Source organism: Zeus faber (genome assembly GCF_960531495.2).
Source record: "Zeus faber genome assembly, chromosome: 4".
In the NCBI taxonomy this organism is placed as follows: Eukaryota; Metazoa; Chordata; class Actinopteri; order Zeiformes; family Zeidae; genus Zeus; species Zeus faber.
In genome coordinates, this window is record NC_137191.1 from 24,980,087 (window position 1) to 24,998,878 (window position 18,792).

The 18,792-nt window shown below is 41.7% G+C and overlaps 3 protein-coding genes across 4 annotated transcripts in view; 1 reads left to right on the plus strand and 2 right to left on the minus strand.

Moving 5' to 3' along the window:
* Positions 1-123: 123 nt before the first annotated feature.
* On the minus strand, positions 124-9,771 carry f8a (coagulation factor VIII associated). Of its 2 annotated transcripts, none has more exons than XM_079998733.1 (12): positions 9,705-9,771; positions 9,403-9,449; positions 8,306-8,378; positions 7,034-7,193; positions 6,715-6,783; positions 6,467-6,587; positions 3,533-3,625; positions 2,448-2,512; positions 2,248-2,294; positions 1,982-2,028; positions 591-646; positions 124-453 (listed from the first exon to the last, which is right to left on the minus strand). In XM_079998733.1, the coding sequence occupies exons 1-11, from the start codon at positions 9,761-9,763 to the stop codon at positions 597-599; spliced, it is 831 nt and encodes a 276-aa protein (XP_079854859.1). In that variant the 5' UTR covers positions 9,764-9,771; the 3' UTR covers positions 124-453; positions 591-596. The 2 variants fall into 2 exon arrangements, with proteins under 2 accessions (XP_079854859.1, XP_079854858.1); XM_079998732.1 differs by having other exon boundaries at positions 2,213-2,294.
* A 994-nt stretch (positions 9,772-10,765) lies between these two features.
* nfam1 (NFAT activating protein with ITAM motif 1) lies at positions 10,766-14,012 on the minus strand. Its single transcript, XM_079998634.1, has 6 exons — positions 13,925-14,012; positions 11,801-12,076; positions 11,430-11,542; positions 11,217-11,336; positions 11,017-11,127; positions 10,766-10,923 (listed from the first exon to the last, which is right to left on the minus strand). Exons 1-6 carry the CDS (start codon positions 13,998-14,000, stop codon positions 10,858-10,860), a joined length of 762 nt encoding a protein of 253 aa, XP_079854760.1. The 5' UTR covers positions 14,001-14,012; the 3' UTR covers positions 10,766-10,857.
* A 4,020-nt stretch (positions 14,013-18,032) lies between these two features.
* LOC307229504 (uncharacterized protein) overlaps positions 18,033-18,792 on the plus strand; it is a gene marked incomplete at its 3' end in the record, with an annotated part of 3,135 nt that continues 2,375 nt past the window's right edge. Inside the window, exon 1 of the mRNA XM_079999502.1 lies at positions 18,033-18,300. Coding sequence (XP_079855628.1) covers positions 18,209-18,300 — 92 coding nt within the window. The 5' untranslated portion in view covers positions 18,033-18,208. The remainder of the gene's footprint in view (positions 18,301-18,792) is intronic.

Here is an 18,792-nt window from a genome sequence, read left to right on the forward strand (position 1 = left end):
ACTTTGACTATTAATGTTTTAAATAAATAAAGACTAATTCAGTATCTATCTAAATTCAGTGGCAGAACAGGTATAATAAACTAAAAACAGAGATTATTGTTCAGTCAAATAGTTCACCCTTGACAAGTGTAAACAAAATGACTTGAAGGAGAATCTTTGGTCTCGAGTCGACTTCAAACCGGTTTTGAACACCAGTGTACTGTGGGAAGGCTCCAGGGCAGACAGCACAATAAGAATAAAGAATCGTATTGTGCACACTTTAGACACCACAGTGTGACTCCAGATGCAGTTCTTCTTCAGGCGCTGAAACAGACTTAACCAGAGACAGGAATGTTCCATTATGCAGTGTTTCCAGAGGGAGACACTTTGTCCTAAATCCCTTGGCCAGAGGGGGTGATTCGCTCTTGCACCACCAGGTGGAGGAGATGGTTCTGCTCGGCAGAGAGCAAGGGCCTAGGGCGGGAAAAACAAACGCACAAATAAAAAAAAAAAATAAAAAAAGGAGGAAGAAGATGATCACAATCAGAAGTAGTTAAAACGCTGCTTGAATCCTTCTGAAATGCCAGAGATGACATTTTTGGAATGCTCACCAGAGCTCAGTTTGAAGAGACTTCAGGGATTCTGTGTCTTTCTCCTGGCAGGCCATCTGCAAATCACATTTACCGTTACACAGCGCAAATAAAACCTCAACTACAAACACAGAGAACCTTGACGAGGATTCTCTAGTCTTGGAAACTTCCACTCTTTCAGAAGATGGGGGGGGGGGGATTTTGCTCCCAAGACGGGTCAAGCCTATTTATACAGATCAAGTGACTTCAAACATTGAGGAAATAAAAGCACTCAAAACTTGGATTACACTCAGTGGTTAAAGGGCTTTAAGCATTGATGTTTTAACGCTTGAGTTAAAAGGACAGGTTTGCCGTTTTTACAACCCACCGTAGAAACGTAAAATCTCCTTTTTGAAAACGAGACGCTCACGATATGTAATAGTCGTGTGGGGAGGGTGTGGTTTGAGCAACCACACCTGTCCTGGGTCTAGGTAATTGGGCCCCCAGGACCAGAGTGGCTGCATATCTGTTGCTCGTTGGTTGGTCTAACGAGCAACCGGTAAAACCCCCATCCTCACACTCACTCAGGAGAGGAGCCCCAGTCATGACACATGTCCATCTGCTCCTGGGCTTGTTCCATCCAGCCCACTCTCTACAATAAACTGTGTCTGAAACCCTGTTGTCTGTGTCTCTGTGCCGGAGGTCCCTGAAGACACCACTTGGGTGGCGTGGGGTAGGCCAGACTGCCACAGTGATTCTTAAGTTATACAGGAAAAAGGTTGCAACCTACGCATTTCATCAGTTTTTAGGGTTTAATTGACTTCCGCTTCTGAAAAATCTGCTCTTTTGGCTGCCTCTGGGCTAACTTAAGAGACTAGAAACAGGAAGTGGTGCTGCTTCATAATGGCAACCCACTATGCCAAACGATTCATTTTGGATGTACTGTGCAAAAAATAGTTTTAAATAGAATGTGATATTACTGTTCTTCAAAAACATTGAAAAACACATCATGACGCATGGATTATGTGCGTTTACCCATTTTGGAAAAGGATTTAGCATTATGTTTACGGTTTCAGACTTTGCCTTTGCCTCATTGGACTGCATTTAAGCGCAGTGAGAAGCTGCTGCAAAGTGGTAAGTTTCTTCATAGTAAAGTGTTCAGCGGGGTTATAAATGATGGGAACCAAGATTTCAATAAGGCCTGGCTTGGAAAACAGCGATCCTATCCTTTAAGTAAGGGGGGTAATAAAAGTGACATCACTGAATTAAAAAAAAAGTAAAGACTGTTCTCACTCACACACACACACACACATACACACACACACACTAAAGTCCATTGGCACAGTACTGTGTGCTCAGACTACTTTTCCTATGCGAGGAAGTTAGGAGCAGGAAATCCTGTTGGCTGCATTGAGGTGTTGGCCATTTCTCACCACGACTGACTGAAGCAGCAGGAAAACATTCTCCGGCAGGAAGGTCACTGGCAATGAGAAGAACAAGAAAGTTATTCAATAGACAGAGACAAACAGGTTCATTATGCAATTAGAGAAAGTACTGAGTTGGTGGTATTTACCACCTATTCAATTCATTTCCCGCCGGCAGATATTTTGACATGAATCGCCCGTATGCAAATAGGAAAAGTAGATAATTTAAGAAGTAGTTACCCTGGCTGTGAGGGTCAAAGGACTCCCATGCATACCTCTCCAGGGTCTGCGCATGCTCTGGCAACAGCTTCTGAGGTGGAGGCTGCAGGGGGAGCCAAGAGCATTATGTTTAGGGTCATTACATTATCGGGGTTACAAATTCCATTTTTGTCTGTGAACAGAGGCATGCCAACGATAATAAAACCTCTTTTTAAATGTATAAAGGTATATATTAAATGTATATATTTGAGCCTACCTCAAGCAGCATCAGCAGTAGTACTCTGGAGACTTCACACTTGGCCACAATGTCCAGAAATGCACCTAAAAAAGGTGTCGGAGCGGAGAAAGTATGATCATCATTAAGGCCTGACTTAACAGTTTCATTATCATCTCACCAAGCCAACGCTGGTTATGATTACACAGAAAGTTAATATATAAAGCCGCGGCAGCAGGCGGCAGCGCGGCTCCCTTCCCGGGGCTGCACCTGTTCCGAATTGGCCAAATTAGTGGCAGAGCGCCACTTATTGGTCCGATTCGGGGCAGCAAGGTGAAATAATTTATTTTATTGGTTTATTTATTTATTTATTTATTTTTCGCTTGCGTGTCCATCTTGCGGTGTGGGTCAGGGTACGGGGCTTGAGAGCAAACCAGGAGCCCAGCCGCAGCACCGGGTGCGCAAGAGTCTGACATTCGTCCTGTGCGCCGATTAAAACTTTTACCCTTATTGTTTAGGCCAGAGAGCCCTTAAGTTCAGGGTTCAAGAGTACAAATCGTATGAATAAACGCATGCCTAAACGACGGTGAAGCCATCTGCCTCCTCCATTCTGTCCTGGGAAGTGACCGACCGGTCACAATGATGTACTGTAGGAAGAAATGGCAAAATTTGAGATTCTGTTTGAAATCACTCAAGAGATTTTAGTTGTATTTAAGTTTTGAGAAATTGAATAGAGCTTCCAGCTGGAGGCAATTGCCACTGGAGATCATTTCAAGCATTCACATATAAGCCATTTCCTTTAATTCCATACAGAAACCATGGTGGTCACTTAAAGCTAGATAATGATGCTTCCAAAGTAAGTTTGAAAAGGCGCTGTCGATGAATTAACTGTTTATTCCTCAGAGACAACCACATTCAATTCTTATGGGATTTTCTGTTTTGAGTCTGGACCGATCGATAGGAAAAGCCTTGTATGTGGCTGGACGATGCTCTAGGTAGAGGAATAGGTGGCAGAGCATATTAGTAATCTGCAAACTTGACCACAGAGCAGACAGTATGAAACAGTTAGATTGGGAAGGTCGGATCTTTGTCCTCTTTCCATTGACTCAAGTCAATCAAACCCTCACCAACAGGAGTGTTGGTGCCAGGTAACTGCAGGCCCTTCTCCTGACACATCAGCTGCATCTCTGTAAGCACTGACAAAGCACCGTCATAGTCACCTGCCAAAAAAAAAAAAAAAAAAAAAAATGACATGAACTGTTACACCGCGTTCCAAATTATTATGCAAATGATGTTTTTCTCTTGATTTTCCTAGATAGTCGATGCAAATGACAGTCAGTATAATTTACGTCATCAACCGTTAGAGTATAATTTGAATGTTATTGAATGTTATTGAACAAACCTCCCAATGATAACAGTATTTTTAAAAAAAATACAAAACTCAAAATGCACTGTTCCAAATTATTATGCACAACAGAGTTTCAAAACATTTTACAGGTTGTAAAGAACTTAAAATGGTCATTTGTTGAAATTGCAGCATTAGGAGGTCATATTTACTGAAATCAAAAGCTATTTCAATCAAAAACATCTCAACAGGCCAAGTTACATGTTAACATAGGACCCTTCTTTGAAATCACCGTCACAATTCTTGCATCCATTGAACTTGTGAGTTTTTGGAGAGTTTCTGCTTGAATTTCTTTGCAGGATGTCAGAACAGCCTCCCAGAGCTGCTGTTTTGATGCAAACTGCCTCCCATCCTCATAGATCTTTTGCTTGAGGATGCTCCAAAGGTTCTCAATAGGGTTGAGCTCAGGGGAGGATGGGGGCCACACCATGAGTTCCTCTCCTTTTATGCCCATAGCAGCCAATGACACAGAGGTATTCTTTGCAGCATGAGATGGTGCATTGTCATGCATGAAGATGATTTTGCTACGGAAGGCACGGTTCTTCTTTTTGTACCATGGAAGAAAGTGGTCAGTCAGGAACTCTATATACTTTGCCGAGGCCAATTTCACACCTTCAGGGACCCTAAATGGTTAGGGGTGGCCGAATAGTAGGTTTATGCACAACTGCAAGCCTCTGGAGGATCCTACACCTTGAGGTTCGCGAGACTCCAGAAGCACCAGCAGCTTCAAATACCTGTTTGCTGCTTTGTAAAGGCATTTTAGCAGCTGCTCTCTTAATCCCATGAATGTCTGGCAGAAACTTTCCTCATTATGCCTTTATCTGCACCAACCCGTCTGTGCTCTGAATCAGCCACAAATCTCTTCACATTACAATGATCACGCTTAAGTTTTGTGAAATATCTAATGTTTTCATACCTTGTCCAAGGCATTGCACTATTTGACGCTTTTCGGCAGCAGCGAGATCCTTTTTCTTTCCCGTATTGCTTGAAACCTGTGGCCTGCTTAATAATGTGGAACGTCCTTCTTAAGTAGTTTTCCTTTAATTGGGCTCACGTGGCAAACTAATTATCACAGGTGTCTGAGATTGATTTCAGTGATCCAAAGAGCCCTGAGACACAATACCATCCATGAGTTTAATTGAAAAACAAAAAATGTAATTAATTTTTAATTTAAATTAAATCCAATTTGCATAATAATTTGGAAGGCGGTGTAAATGGGAAATAGCTGTGAACTACATTCTAGATTTCTGAATCAGCAACGCTGTTTTTGGAAAGGCTATTTACATACGTATGCACTATAGGGAATGTTACTCCGTTGGATTGGCCAAGCAATTGTCAATTGAAGATTTAAATCTGGGAAGGGGGGACAGGACGTAATGTAATGTGGCAAATGCGGTCTCCCTGTTACAGAAGTGCAGGATTTATTATTTACAAGGAACGGGACAATCCCTTAACTCGGTTGTGTTTCAAAATTTTGTTTCATACATGTAAGAAACAAACAAAAATAAATTGATCTAAAATAAAAAACACAGGCATGGGAGTTGGAAACCGGCACATGTGCGCAGTGCACCGCTGTCTGGAGAAGAAAATTCATTAATTAATTTAAACAAACTCTGCTCCATCTCTGAGTGAGGTTTACATTTTTATTTTCCATACAGGTAAGAAACTAAGGAAACAAAATAAATCTTAATCTCTCTCTATATTATATATTGCTGTTTTATAATCACAACATTTGCATATAGAGCGGGGAAATGCGTGGATCCCATCACAAGCGATTACTCCACAGCTCTGAGCGGAGAGGGCGAGAGCTTCCGCCTCCCTCTTCCCCCCCAGTTTCAGAATATGGTAAACTGCACTTACAGTGTTTCAATGCTCAGATTTTTCCAGGCAGATAATTTTTCAAATATAAACCGTCTGCCATCAATGTCAATCGTGATTGGTGGAGTCGATTGCCGATTTAATCATAAATCTGCCCAAGCCTACTCCAGACTGCACCCTACAAGTTATTTTAACGTTTGTCTGACAAGACAAACTTTGTGACTTTTGGTTTAAATAAATGCCCAGCTAAGGCTGTCTTTTGTTCCATCCGCTCTTGGGCCACCTCTACCTTGCAACCAACAGAGACTTGTGACAATGATATATTGTGTAATATAAAACATTTTCAGGCTTGTACTGCTTAACAATGTCCAGTTTTACTTTCCATGATCTGACCGTATTGTATTGTGTACAGTTAACTGTGAGGTTCATTGTATATTCGTCTTTTTCCTTAGATTTCATTTTTGTATTTATATTATATTATTTTTAAGTATTACTATCTATCTATCTATCTATCTGTCTACATTTACATTTACATTTAGTCATTTAGCAGACGCTTTTATCCAAAGCGACTTACAATTGTTCAAAGACCGACGGACGCAGCCATCAGGAGCAATTAGGGGTTAAGTGTCTTGCTCAAGGACACTACAGCATGCTAGCAGGAGGAGCCTGGGATCGAACCAGCAACCTTTGGATCACTAGACCACCAGCTCTACCTCCTGCGCTACCATCCCCTGTATATCTATGTGCTATACAGTCAGCATACACAAAACAGAAGGTTAGGACACACATATACAATATAGATACACATACTAAAACCAAATGAATCCATTGTACTCACGAGTGAGGATCTTGCAGGTAGCCATTTCTCCCATGGACAACAGAGCCTCAACAGGAGTCTGCGTCTGTAACTCTGCAGCCCTCTGGTAATGCACGATGGCCTCCCCTGGTCTATTCATCTCCTATGCGAGGGTAGAGACGACGGAATGAGGCAAGAGGGAGACAAGTAAAAAAGTGAAGCGAACATTCTAACTTTTTAACAAAATATATAAATGTATCTTTTGTCTTTGCTGAACATTTTGAATTCACCTTGAGCGCGTTGCCAAGTTCTAGAGACAAGCTGGCTGCCATCACTGGTTGGTTCATCTCAATGTACACCTGTAAGCCATTTGTAAAACAGGATTACCCCCCTTCTCTTCAGGAATGTAGGCGAAAGGGCAGAATTCTATTCTCCAGATGTTCAATTCAACCCTTACTTACAGTAGAGTTTAGACATACAAAACATTTTTACATTCTTGATGCCTGATTTTGATCAAGGCAAAGGTGTTTTTCCCACATATTTGTATACACACGTTTATGGGCTAAGCTCTTATCTTCCTCTTTAAGGAAACAGTATGTTTTGCGTTACCTTGATTGCAAAGCTGTAGCAGTTCAGTGCAGCCTGCAGGTGTTCATCAAAGCCGGGGGCTTGCAGTGCCCTGTTCTCCTTCTCCGACGAGAGGAAGAGGCGGGCAGCGTCGGTCAAGGCCAGAGCCTCTCCAGGTGCATTAAAAAGAGTCTGTTCGCAGCTGCGAACAGATATAATGGACACACACAAAATTGAAAAGTTTCAATTTAACTACGCTCCCAAATTATGCTACAGAAGAATATTAGAGAGGCAGAGTCTGTACTTTCAAGCGAATGCCAAAAACTTTTCTTCAATTTCTTCTTCAAACACAATCTTCAATTAGTTGGTACTTAATTTAATCCTTTTAATGCTTGTATTATTCTACTTTGTCTTGACGTTCTACTTACAGAAGGTTTGGAGATCCCATTTAATAATAGATTATCTGTGTACTTAAGGACGTATTTTAAAATTTTACAAGCACCACTACATTGGTAACTGTTGCTAAGTCCACCAGTGAGAATTAAGTGAATTCAAGAGCACTAATTCAAGAGAAATTATCCGCTGAGGAATGGTTGGAGTATCTGTAATCTGCTTGACGATTTAAGGACCTGTTTAAAATTTTTACAAGCACCACTAGGTTGGTGACTGTGGCATCAGCAGGGTGCCATGGATAAATCCACAAAATAAATAAATGGAGTATCCATTGAACTGAGAAAATCATTGGCAGAGAAATTATCAAGATCCCTCATGGTCTAAATGGATGATGCAAAATCTAAAGATGAGAATATTTAATATATTTATATTTATTTACCTTTTTTATTCAACAAATTTAGCTTGTTTGATTTTTCTTTTAATGCAATTTTGTATATTTGATTTAATTTGCTAATTCTTAGTCTATTTTTAATTCATTTAATTGTTTTACTATTTGATAGCCTTTTAATGTAAAGCACTTTGATTTTCAGCATTGTATGTCATGTATGAAAGGTGCTATACAAATAAAGGTTAGTATTATGATAACTAATAAATATTGCAGCTTGTTTAAGAAGCCATTTACAGTCACTGCTAACGGAACTTTGAGTTGCTGAATCAATAACTTTGGGTCCTTTGTTTGCAATGCATGATCATGAGTGTCAATTGTCCGTTTCAATAGAGAATTTGTGAAGTTCTAGATGATATGTTTTCTAAATGTTTCTACATGTTGTTATCCCATCGATAACAAAGAGCAGTTAAACTCACATTGGGTTGCATGGGATACAATATAAAATCTGCATCAACTAGGTGGGGCTGTCTTACCGTGCCATAGCCAGATTGCAGAAGGCAGCATACTGAAGGCAGTCCTGCTGCTTCAGCTCCTTGGCTAACTGACCTACAGGGCCAGGGAATCAACTAAATATCAGAAACTGGCAAGTAGCACAGTGTGGAGAGACCTTTTCCCTCATGCATGCCAAACAATACAATGGTGAATACAGCACGGTTCAAGTCACATGACCTCCTGGCAGTTGTGTGATGCTGGTTAAAGTAGAAATCCATAAGGTCGTCGATGTTGGGTGGATTACACCGAAAATCCCAAAATTCCATTCAAAACCATAACATTCCCCCCCGAGCACCCGGGTTTACCCTCATCTTGCTTTAAGGTTGTCAAATTCTTTCCTCAAGTTTGCCCTCTTGTTCTGATTGATTTTTTTTTTTTTCTAGGGCTGGCTGAACTTAACAGTCAGTTTAAGCCATTAGTCGACTAATCGTCACATGTTTATGATATTAATTTTATTATTTAAATATGTTTTTGGAGCATCAGAAATAGTTTGAGTTCCAGGGCTAAGAAATAATGCTATAACAATGCAATTTACAAACAGCAAGGAGACTGAACACTTTGTTGGTGTATCATTAACACCAACACAATAACTTATAACCAGCCTTTAAAATATAATAATTTACAAGCGCAGCACACACACATGAAGTAAGCCAACTGTTAATTACTGGCAAACCATCAAAAGCTGTAATTGTTCTTCTGAATGTGTAGGAAAAACCAGCAAGGAGACGGAACATTGATTTTTGTTAAAATTTGTTTCAAATTATTTTTTGGTTCTTTTCTGCATATGTTCATCCATATTGAGTTTTCTGTCCACAACTAGTTGCACTGGATTATCAAATTCACATCTTGTGCATGCTTCAACCAGTGCGTTCTTGAAAGGCAGACCAACGATCAAAACAGCATATAGAAGATCACATGCCTAACGCAAATACATTGAATGGCAGTTTCTTATAAAGCGCATAAATAAAGTACCTCAACAAAGCTAAATATGGTAGAAAAATAGATTTTTTAAAACAAAAGTCTTACGGATTACCACTTTAACGTTCTGTTAGGGTCTAACAGAGGGATCTTTACTTACCAAATTGCTCGCTTGCTTCAGCCACATTGGGCTTTCGGAGGAAACGTCTGCGAAAAGAAATGTGTCCTAATTTGACTGGGTTTATAGTTAACTGACTGACACACGCAAAACATCGTATGCGGTATTGAGGGAATAAAAAAATCCTAAACTACACATTCTTCTGACAGGTAACCCTGGTGCTAGCTGGATAGCTAGCTTCAATAAACACGGCTGTTAGCTGGTGAATTCTCAAACCCTTAACGTTATCTCTCTCCAAGACAGAGCTACACCATTAAAGAAACACGTAGAAATGGCTTACTTACTTTTTCAGTTTATTTGAAACGGCGCGGTATCTCATCAGAAAGTCGCCTTCCGCAGCCATGATCAGAGTGTCAACACCAACCCGGAAGTACAGACGTAAGGAGGCGGTCCCTATTGGCTCGTACGTACCAGGTGATTGGTTGATGGCGTTGCACCAATTAGACTGGGCTATACATATAACAATATTTTGCTTTTATGAATATTTTGTACGTGAAATAATGAGATTGAGACATTCTATAAATGATGATGATGATGATGATGATGATTGTGATGATGATTATTATTATTATTATTATTATTATTATTATTATTGGTGATGGAAAGCTTAACAGATGAAATCAGGCAGGAGTCTCCGTGGACTATGATGTTCGCGGATGACATTGTGATCCGTAGCGAGAGTAGGGAGCAGGTGGAGGAGAGCCTGGAGAAGTGGAGGTGTGCATTACAGAGAAGAGGAATGAAAGTCAGCAGGAGTAAGACAGAATACATGTGCCTGAATGGGAGGGGGGGCGGCGAAAAGCTGAGAATGCAGGGAGTGGAGGTGGAGAAGGCGGATGAGTTCAAGTGCTTGGGTTTCAACCATCCAAAGCAGCGGAGAGTGCGGGAGAGAGGTGAAGAAGAGAGTACAGGCAGGGTGGAGCAGGTGGAGAACAGAGTCCGGAGTGATCTGTGGCAGAAGGGTTCCAGCAGGAGCGAAGGGGAAGGTCTACAGGACGGTAGTGAGACCAGCCATGTTGTACGGTTTAGAGGCGGAGGCACTGACCAAAAGGCAGGTGGCTGAACTGGAGGTGGCAGAGTTGAGGATGTAGAGATTTTCATTGGGAGTGAAAAGGATGGACAGGATGAAGAAGGAGTACATTAGAGGGACAGCTCAGGTTGGACAGTTTGGTGGAAAAGTGAGAGAGGCCAGTGGCGACCCCTAATGGGAGCAGCCGAAAGAAGAAGAAGATTATTATTATTATTATTATTATTAACTGGATATAATAAAAATAAGAGATGAGAATCTGAAAATCTGAATCTGTTTATTTGATTTAAGATTGGCCAACATTTTCATGGTAATAATTGGTGCATTGTTGTACAGAAACGAGAAGCATAAAAAAGGCGTAAGAGCCTCAAAAACTAAATGTACAAAAATACACAAAATTTTCATTAAAATTATTCGAAATTCTCATAGAAAGACTCAAAGACTCCCTTGTCTTGGTTGTACAGCGTCTGCTCCGTCTGTGGAAGGTGAGAGAAGATGATCAGCCATTGGATTTTAATGCAAATCTCAACGATTCTAATCTGTTTCAGTGCAGTGGAATTGACACTCACTGTTCCTTTGTGTGCCTTTGACTTGGGCTCTACTCGGCTCTCAGTCTCCTGCCTGGCGGTGGCCGAGGGATGAAGCACGTCATAGATGGACCTGGGACGAGGCTGCAGGCTCTGGAGAGAGACGAGCACACCGCCACGTCACAACAACACATCGGGCAGCGCGGCTGCGTTAAATCATTTGTGCTGCGAGACGTACGTACAGCATAGAAGGCGTTGGAAGCAGCTGCTGAGTTCTTGCTGTCGTCTTCCTCTTCCTCACGACTTTCTTCCCTTTTTTGCTCCGCTTTCTTGTCGAGTCTGGCTTCCGAGGGCACGTTCCCCTGGAGAGGACAATATGTTTGCCGTTAGATAAGATTCCTCCCCCTTATACACACTTACTACACACTCCAAACCGTTGAGATCCCAGGTCTTACTCTGTGTCCTCTGAATAAGTACACCAATCCGGCCACGGTGGAAAAGAGCAGCACGCAAGTAAGGACACCCAGAATGACGAGTTCGCTGTTTACTGGCTGCACGAAGCCCTCATCTGGAAAACAAACATGCATTCATGCCATGGATGACCTTTTTATTAAAATCACCATTTAGCATCGTGAATATATCTGATATTTTGGGTAAAGTTGTATGTAATTTCATCATTTTTTTCATCCCCTTTTATTACCTAAAACCTGCATCTGGCTATAGCTTCCATCTGTTTCCGTCCAAATGTTTTGTCAAGACACCATCAAGAATACGGTTCAACCTGATATTTATTCATTTAACAATTTAGTTTATCAGTCTCACTCACCTCTCACCAGAAGAACCCAATACGCCCTGGAATTTTGGAACTCACAGTGGGATTCCCCTGAATTTATGCGCTGTAGGTTTTCTTGTATAAAACTGTGTTTGACGTGCCTCACTATGCCACCGTCTGCGTTGACCACGGTCTGGTACAGCACTTGTTTCTGTGGCGAGAAACATGTCAAAAGGTTGATGCTATCGTTGATGAGTTGGTTCACCTGGAGTTCAATGGAGAGGTTGTGGCCTGCGAGGGCCACGTACACCCTGTCTGTCACCATGACACCTGCGACACAAGAGAGACAGTCTCAGAGCCCAGTCTGTGACAGTAAAGTCCACTTCACACTGAATCCGAAAATGCATCTTCCCCCCGAGCAGCTCTCGGATACTGTATCTGGGTTTCGCATCACAAAATATGTCAGGGAAAATGGGAAAGCTTGTTTTCTCCAGTACAACAGCGAGTAGTTTGCTCAGCTGGACATTATGCCATTTTTCACAAATGAGTTTAAAACCCCCTTTGTAGAGTTTGTAAAGTGCGAAGAAAATAAAAATAAACACGATGCACTCATATAAAAATATATTTATTGAAAGTGAATATGGTGACATCCAACATTAACATTTATAACATTTATAACATCATTATTTTATATACAGGTATGTGACGAATTTACTTAGTTTAAATCCCAGTTCCAATAAAAAAATTGAATGATGGTCGGTCGTAGTGTTAAACCGAAACTTGTGGAATGAGTTGGAAATTTGGAGATTTGATTGCATCCCAACGCCTTGAACGCATACGGAAATTCTGCACCTCAATGAATCACAGCATTTTGTGTGCAGAATCAAACTCTATAGGAATGAATGGACTTCCAGTTTGTTGTTGTCGTTTGTAGGATTCGGATGATGAGTCTTATGAGTCAGTTGCTGTTTCAATTGAGTATTAGGGACTGTCTGCAAATCACATGACTCAATTTTCTAAGTTCAATAGCTTTTTGTGTAAAATCACTCAATCTAGGTCTATATGCTTCTAAAACCTAATCTACATTTTGCACAGTCCCTCAATTTCAAAATAAAATTCAGTGTTTTTATTATTATTATTATTATTATTAATAATAATAATAATAATAATAATAATAATAATAATAATAATAATAGTCAGTCCTTCGATGTTCCTTGTATTATGTGATTGCTTATGTCATTGTTACCAATAATTATAATTTAAGAAGAGTGTATACATAATATCTCTGGAATGTCTATAAATTCTGACTGCCACAAATACAAATCTTCCATGACATCCATAAAAATCTGACGTCAGTCCCATCTACACATGCGGCCATCTTGGTGCAGACCCGGTTGTTGACCAGTCACTAGACTGCAATGCTATCATGTGACCCTGTGTGAGCATCATTTGCGGGGGCACGATGGTAAGCGATGATAAAAAAATACATTCTTTTTGCTAAATTATTCCACAATAATGGACTGATGTGGATCAAACTTGGACAGCATGTCGGGACCACCCCGAATACAGAGTTTATTCATCTTGTCTGTGAGTGCAGCAGATCCATGACATTCATAGACTACTGACAGCAGTTTTTCATCAAAAATAATAGAGCTCCCCTGACAACAACAACAATAATAATAATAATAATAATAATAATAATAATAATAATAATAATAATAATAATAATAATAATAATCAAACTAGTTCTATTTACTTCATTTAGAGATGAGAGTGTAAAACTCACACATTCTAAAAATCGGTGCAAATTTCTCTTAACTTCAAGCACATTTTGTATTTTCTGTACATTTCTGTTTTGTATTTTTCCACTATTGGTGTGTATTCACAATTTATATTCGTATTTGTATTTAACTTTTTATTCATTAAAACATAAACATTTGTTATTTTTTATTTAATATTTTTTTATTTTATTTTATCCTTTTTTTTCACACTGTTAAGCCAATTAAAAAAAATTCTAAATGTCTGTAGAGAAACGCACCATGATAAATTGTATCGAAATATAATTGGCCATATACAGTCTATAATATAAAATATATTCCGCCATATATCTAAATATATTGCGGATTCTGATTCTGATTCTGAAGAGTAGCACACACACATAAACTGATAGTTTCTTACTTCCAGCGTAGATCCATGGACAAAGTAAATGAAATACAAATATTTTGAAGAGATGCCGGCTTCCTTTGGTACCCATGGAAGTATTAAAAGAAAGGTTTATTTCCACAGGAGGCAGAATGTCCTTCTTCCAAATCATGTAGTGTGAATCTTGTGCAGTGGTTTCCAGAAATGTGCTTCAATTTATCTCGTCTTTCTCATTATTTTACTTTCTGAAAAGTCGCAATAGCGGGCTTCCTGTTTTTTTTTTGTTTTTTTTTTTCATAGCAACTTCCCTAAAGTGTCTTGTGAAAAAAAAAAAATCTTCCAATTGCTTAACCCTAAATTTCTTAACCCCTTTAATTTTTTTTTTAACTGAAAGCTTAACATAAGTTTAACATAAAGGAATGAATCACAAGTCTCATTTAGTTTGATGCAAGCCTTTCTAAACGCTTTGTCCGTTATGTGGTCAGAACGGTCTCTATAAGGCAAAAGGATGTGAAGTATTTGCTAATATCAACGTTTTCACTTTACCTTGAAAATAAATCCCCCTATGAGAAACGTGAAGTCACTTGAGCCCCTCTGTGAGAAAGTTGCGCAGTTGTTGAATGACACAAAAGGACTTAAACTGGAAATCTGTATGATTATTTTGTATAAAACAAGTTCCCATATTTGATTTTTATCTCATATTTATTTAGCAACTGATACAAAACAGCCATCAATGTATTTTCACTATGCCTGTGTGCTCCTTTGTACTGTATGCCGCTTCAATTGTTGGTGGCGGGGTCCGCCACTGATGATGGACACGCATGAGAAGTGAGAGGCAGCAGCGGCGACTGAGCTCAACCAGCGTCGTGGTCGGCAAACTGTCGATATGGATCAGTGTTCATGAAAAAGATTAGCACCCTTGGATGACAGAAATATCCCCACCGCCTCAAGTGACCGAGAGAAACGGCAACAAAACAATGGGTCAGAAGAAGGCAGACATTGCAGGAAAGAAAGTGAGCATCTGAGAGCAAAGGCAAAGTAAACACCGATGTTGAGAACAAAAAAACGTCTGAATAGAATCGCGGGACTTGTAGTGTCATCCACCCAACACAGACCATCTGATGGACTGTAACTTTCAATTCGGATAATACGGGACCTTCAATGCCACATGTCCTCATCATTATCGGGATTTGTGATATTCATGTTTGTTGGCTCTCATCCAACATATTAAACAATCAATTTCTGGGGGGAAAAGGCGGAAAGTAGAGGAAAAGACTCCAGCAGGAAATGAGAGCGTGCCGCGTGCACATGTGAGAGAGGGAATGGAATCCTATGAAGGTGACATCACACTTTTTTTTAACTTAATCTGAACCAGGTGTTATTGGCAGCGCGACAGCCTCCACCCAACCGCTTTCCCTTCATCCATCACTCAGAGCAAGAGGATGAAGTGATTCATATACGTCTGTCTGTCTGTCTGTCTGTCTGTCAGCGTGTCTGTCAGCGTGTCTGTCGGTCTGTCTGTCTGAGTGTCAATCAGCTCCCTCTCAACCGCTTTCCCTTCATCCGTCACTCAGGGCAGGAGGATGAAGTGATTCATGTCTGTCTGTCTGTCTGTCTGAGTGAGTGTCAGTCTGTCTGTCTGCATGTCTGAGTGTCTGTCTGTCTGTCTGAGTTTCTGTCAGCCTCCTCTCAACCGCTTTCCCTTCATCCGTCACTCAGAGCAAGAGAATGAAGTGATTCATAACTGTCTGTCTGTCTGAGTGTCTCTTTGTCTGTCTGCGTGAGTGTCCGTCAGTCTGTCTGTCTATCTGTCTGTCCGTCTGAGCGAGTGTCTGTCTGTGTCTGTCTTAATGTCTTCTGTCTGAGTGTCTGTCTGTCTGCAGGTCTGTCTGTCAGTCTGTCTGAGTGTCTGTCTGTCTGTCTCTCTGTCTGTCTGTCTGTCAGTCTGTCTGATTGCTGTCTGTCTGAGTGTCTGTCTGTTTGTCTGAGTGAGTGTCTGTCTGTCTGTCTATTTGTCTGTCTGTCTGAGTGAGTATCTGTCAGTCTGACTGAGTGTCTGTCTTTCTGTCTCTGAGTGTCTGTCTGTCTGCATGTCTGTCTGAGTGTCTGTCTGGCTGCAGGTCTGTCTGTCAGTCTGTCTGAGTGTCTGTCTGTCTGTCTCTCTGTCTGTCTGAGTGTCTGTCTGTCTGTCAGTCTGTCTGAGTGTCTGTCTGTCTGTCTCTCTGTCTGTCTGAGTGTCTGTCTGTCTGAGTGAGTATCTGTCAGTCTGACTGAGTGTCTGTCTTTCTGTCTCTCTGTCTGTCTGTCTATTTGTCTGTCTGTCTGACTAAATGTCTGTCTGAGTGAATGTCTGTCCATCTGTATGTCTCAGTGTCTGCCTGTTGGTCTGTTTGTCCGTGTGTCTGTCTTTCTGTCTTTTTTCTATCTGTCTGAGTGAGTGTCTGTCTCTCTGTCTGTCTGTGTGTCTGTCTGTCTGTTTGTCTCTCTGTCTGTCTGAGTGAGTGTCTCTGTCTGTCTGTCTGCCTGAGTGCCTGTCCGTCTAAGTGTCTGTCTGTCTGTCTGTCTGTCTGAGTGTCTGTCTGTCTGCCTGTCTACATGTCTGTCTGTCTGTGTGTCTGTCTATCTGTATGTCTGTCTATCTAAGTGTCTGTCTGCCTGTCTGCATGTCTGTCTGTCTGTCTGAGTGAGTGTCTGTCTGTCTGAGTGTCTGTCTGTCTGTCCGAGTGTCTGTCTGTCCGAGTGTCTGTCTGTTGGTCTCTCTCTCTGTCTGTCTGTCTGGCTGAGTGAGTGTCTGTTTGTCTGTCTGCTTGAGTGTTTGTCCTTCTGAGTGAGTGTCTGTCTGTCCGTCTGCCTGAGTTTCTGTCCGTCTGGGTGTCTGTCTCCCTGTCTCAGTGCCTGTCTGTCTGAGTGTCTCTCCATCTGTCTTCCCCCTCTGGCCCCTCTTCTTCTCCACACCTCTCCTCCACCCTCCTCCTCCTCCCATTTCCCCACCATCTTTTTTTAGAAAGATCTTGTGGCAAACTCTGACCTCATATCAGGCACAACAGCGAGGGGAGGGAAAGGGGGCGTGAAAGAGGGAGAGAGGGAGCAGCGTGGACATCTGGATGCCAGTCAATGGAAATCATTTGTTCCGTTTTTTACATCTCGTCGTCTCTTCTCTCGCTCACTCTTTTGTGAGATGAACAAAAGCGAATGATATTTGCAAAGGCTCTATTATATCCCTTGCTTAGAAAAACATGGAGAAAAAAAAACCCCAATCCCTTCCTCTCGCCTTCTCCCTTGACCCTCCTGCATTCTAGAAAGAAGATAAAAAAATCTCCTGCGGGTCAAAGGTCTCTGTATTTCTTCCTCGGGTCAAAGTTTAAAGAGCAGCCGAGGAAAGGTTGTAGTGTGCACCGGGGGCTCTTAGAGAGAGAGCGAGAGAGAGAGAGAGAGAGAGAGAGATAAAGCTTTATTAGTCCCACAACGGGGAAATGTGCACAGTTACAGCAGCAACAAGTGACAGAAAATAAGCATCAATAAAGAGTTGCAGTAACTAAAAGTAAGTAAGAATCAAGGTAAGCACTATAAACACATATAAAATACATAACTACATAAAAATATATACCTAGGTAAAAAAGACATAAATAGGAAACAGAGTATTAAAGAGTATTGCACACATTTTGATAAAACAATTGCACTTGGGATATTTCACTGTGTGTGTGTGTGTGTGTGTGTGTGTGTGTGTGTGTGTGTGTGTGTGTGTGTGTGTGTGTGCGTGTGTGCGCGTGTGCGTGTGGTCTACTGGGTGCACTATTGGTTATACAGCCTGACAGCCGCAGGAAGGGAGGGCCTGCGACAATGCTCCTTCCCACACTTATAGCCGCACAGAGTCATCACGTCGTCCGATGACCTCCGTCACCTGGGGATGGAGGGATGAGGGAGGGGAGGAAGGGACGACACAAGACGAGAAGAAACAACTAAAGAAGGGAAATCAAAACATTAGTATTTGGAGTTAGAGTCATGTAAATCACATCTGGTAGCAGCTGGATCTCAGCGTGTGTGTGTGTGCGCGCGCACGTTCGAGAGAGAGAGAGAGAGAGAGAGAGAGAGAGAGAGAGGGGGAGAGAGAGGGAGAGAGAGGGAGGGGGTGTGACGGTGTGAAGAAGTGCGTAGCAAAGTTTTTTAACCTTTCGCAAATAGAGCGGTTGTACTCAGCAGCTCCACATTCTCCGCCTAATTACATTACATTACAGCTGGAGAGAGAGAGAGAGAGAAAGAGAGAGAGGAAGAGAGAGAGAGAGAGAGGGAGAAAAGAAAGAGTGGAGAGGTTTGGGGCGCATGGGACTACAACAACGTACGACCTTGCCGCCGGTGGATCTCAGCGCTGGGAAGCACATCTCCAACTCGAGCAGCATCTTCGTCTCTCAAGGGTGAGTGGAGGCTCATTTCATGTTTGTGTTTCGATGTCATTGGTCGCTAAAGCGAATGAAAAGACAATGGACTTGAGCCACGGATCTCAGCCCATCGCTCCAAACACCGTTAGAGGACGCCGTATTTCGGGGGGGAAAAAGGTCCTTGACCTTGACGGAACGCCTGCGATAAGTCTTCCTAAGTGCAGCCACATGTGGGAAATACGGCGATGACGACATTGTCTCCGGGTTTTTTGCTCGATGCGTCTTTGATCGGCTTTCCAACTTCTCCATGTGGCCGTTCAATTCGAATGCCTTTCGCCTTCCCTCACGGCATGATAACCTGGCCAGAACGATTCGATAGATCCATTTCCGGTTTTCGAGGTCGTTTTCCACGATTTCTCCAAGTCACGGGGTTGGGATCACCCGAATCGCCCGAGGTCATGTCATCTCTTCTCATTAAGGTCTTAATCAGTTTAAAAGCTCCTCATAACTTCCTCTCCTCTCCCGGCG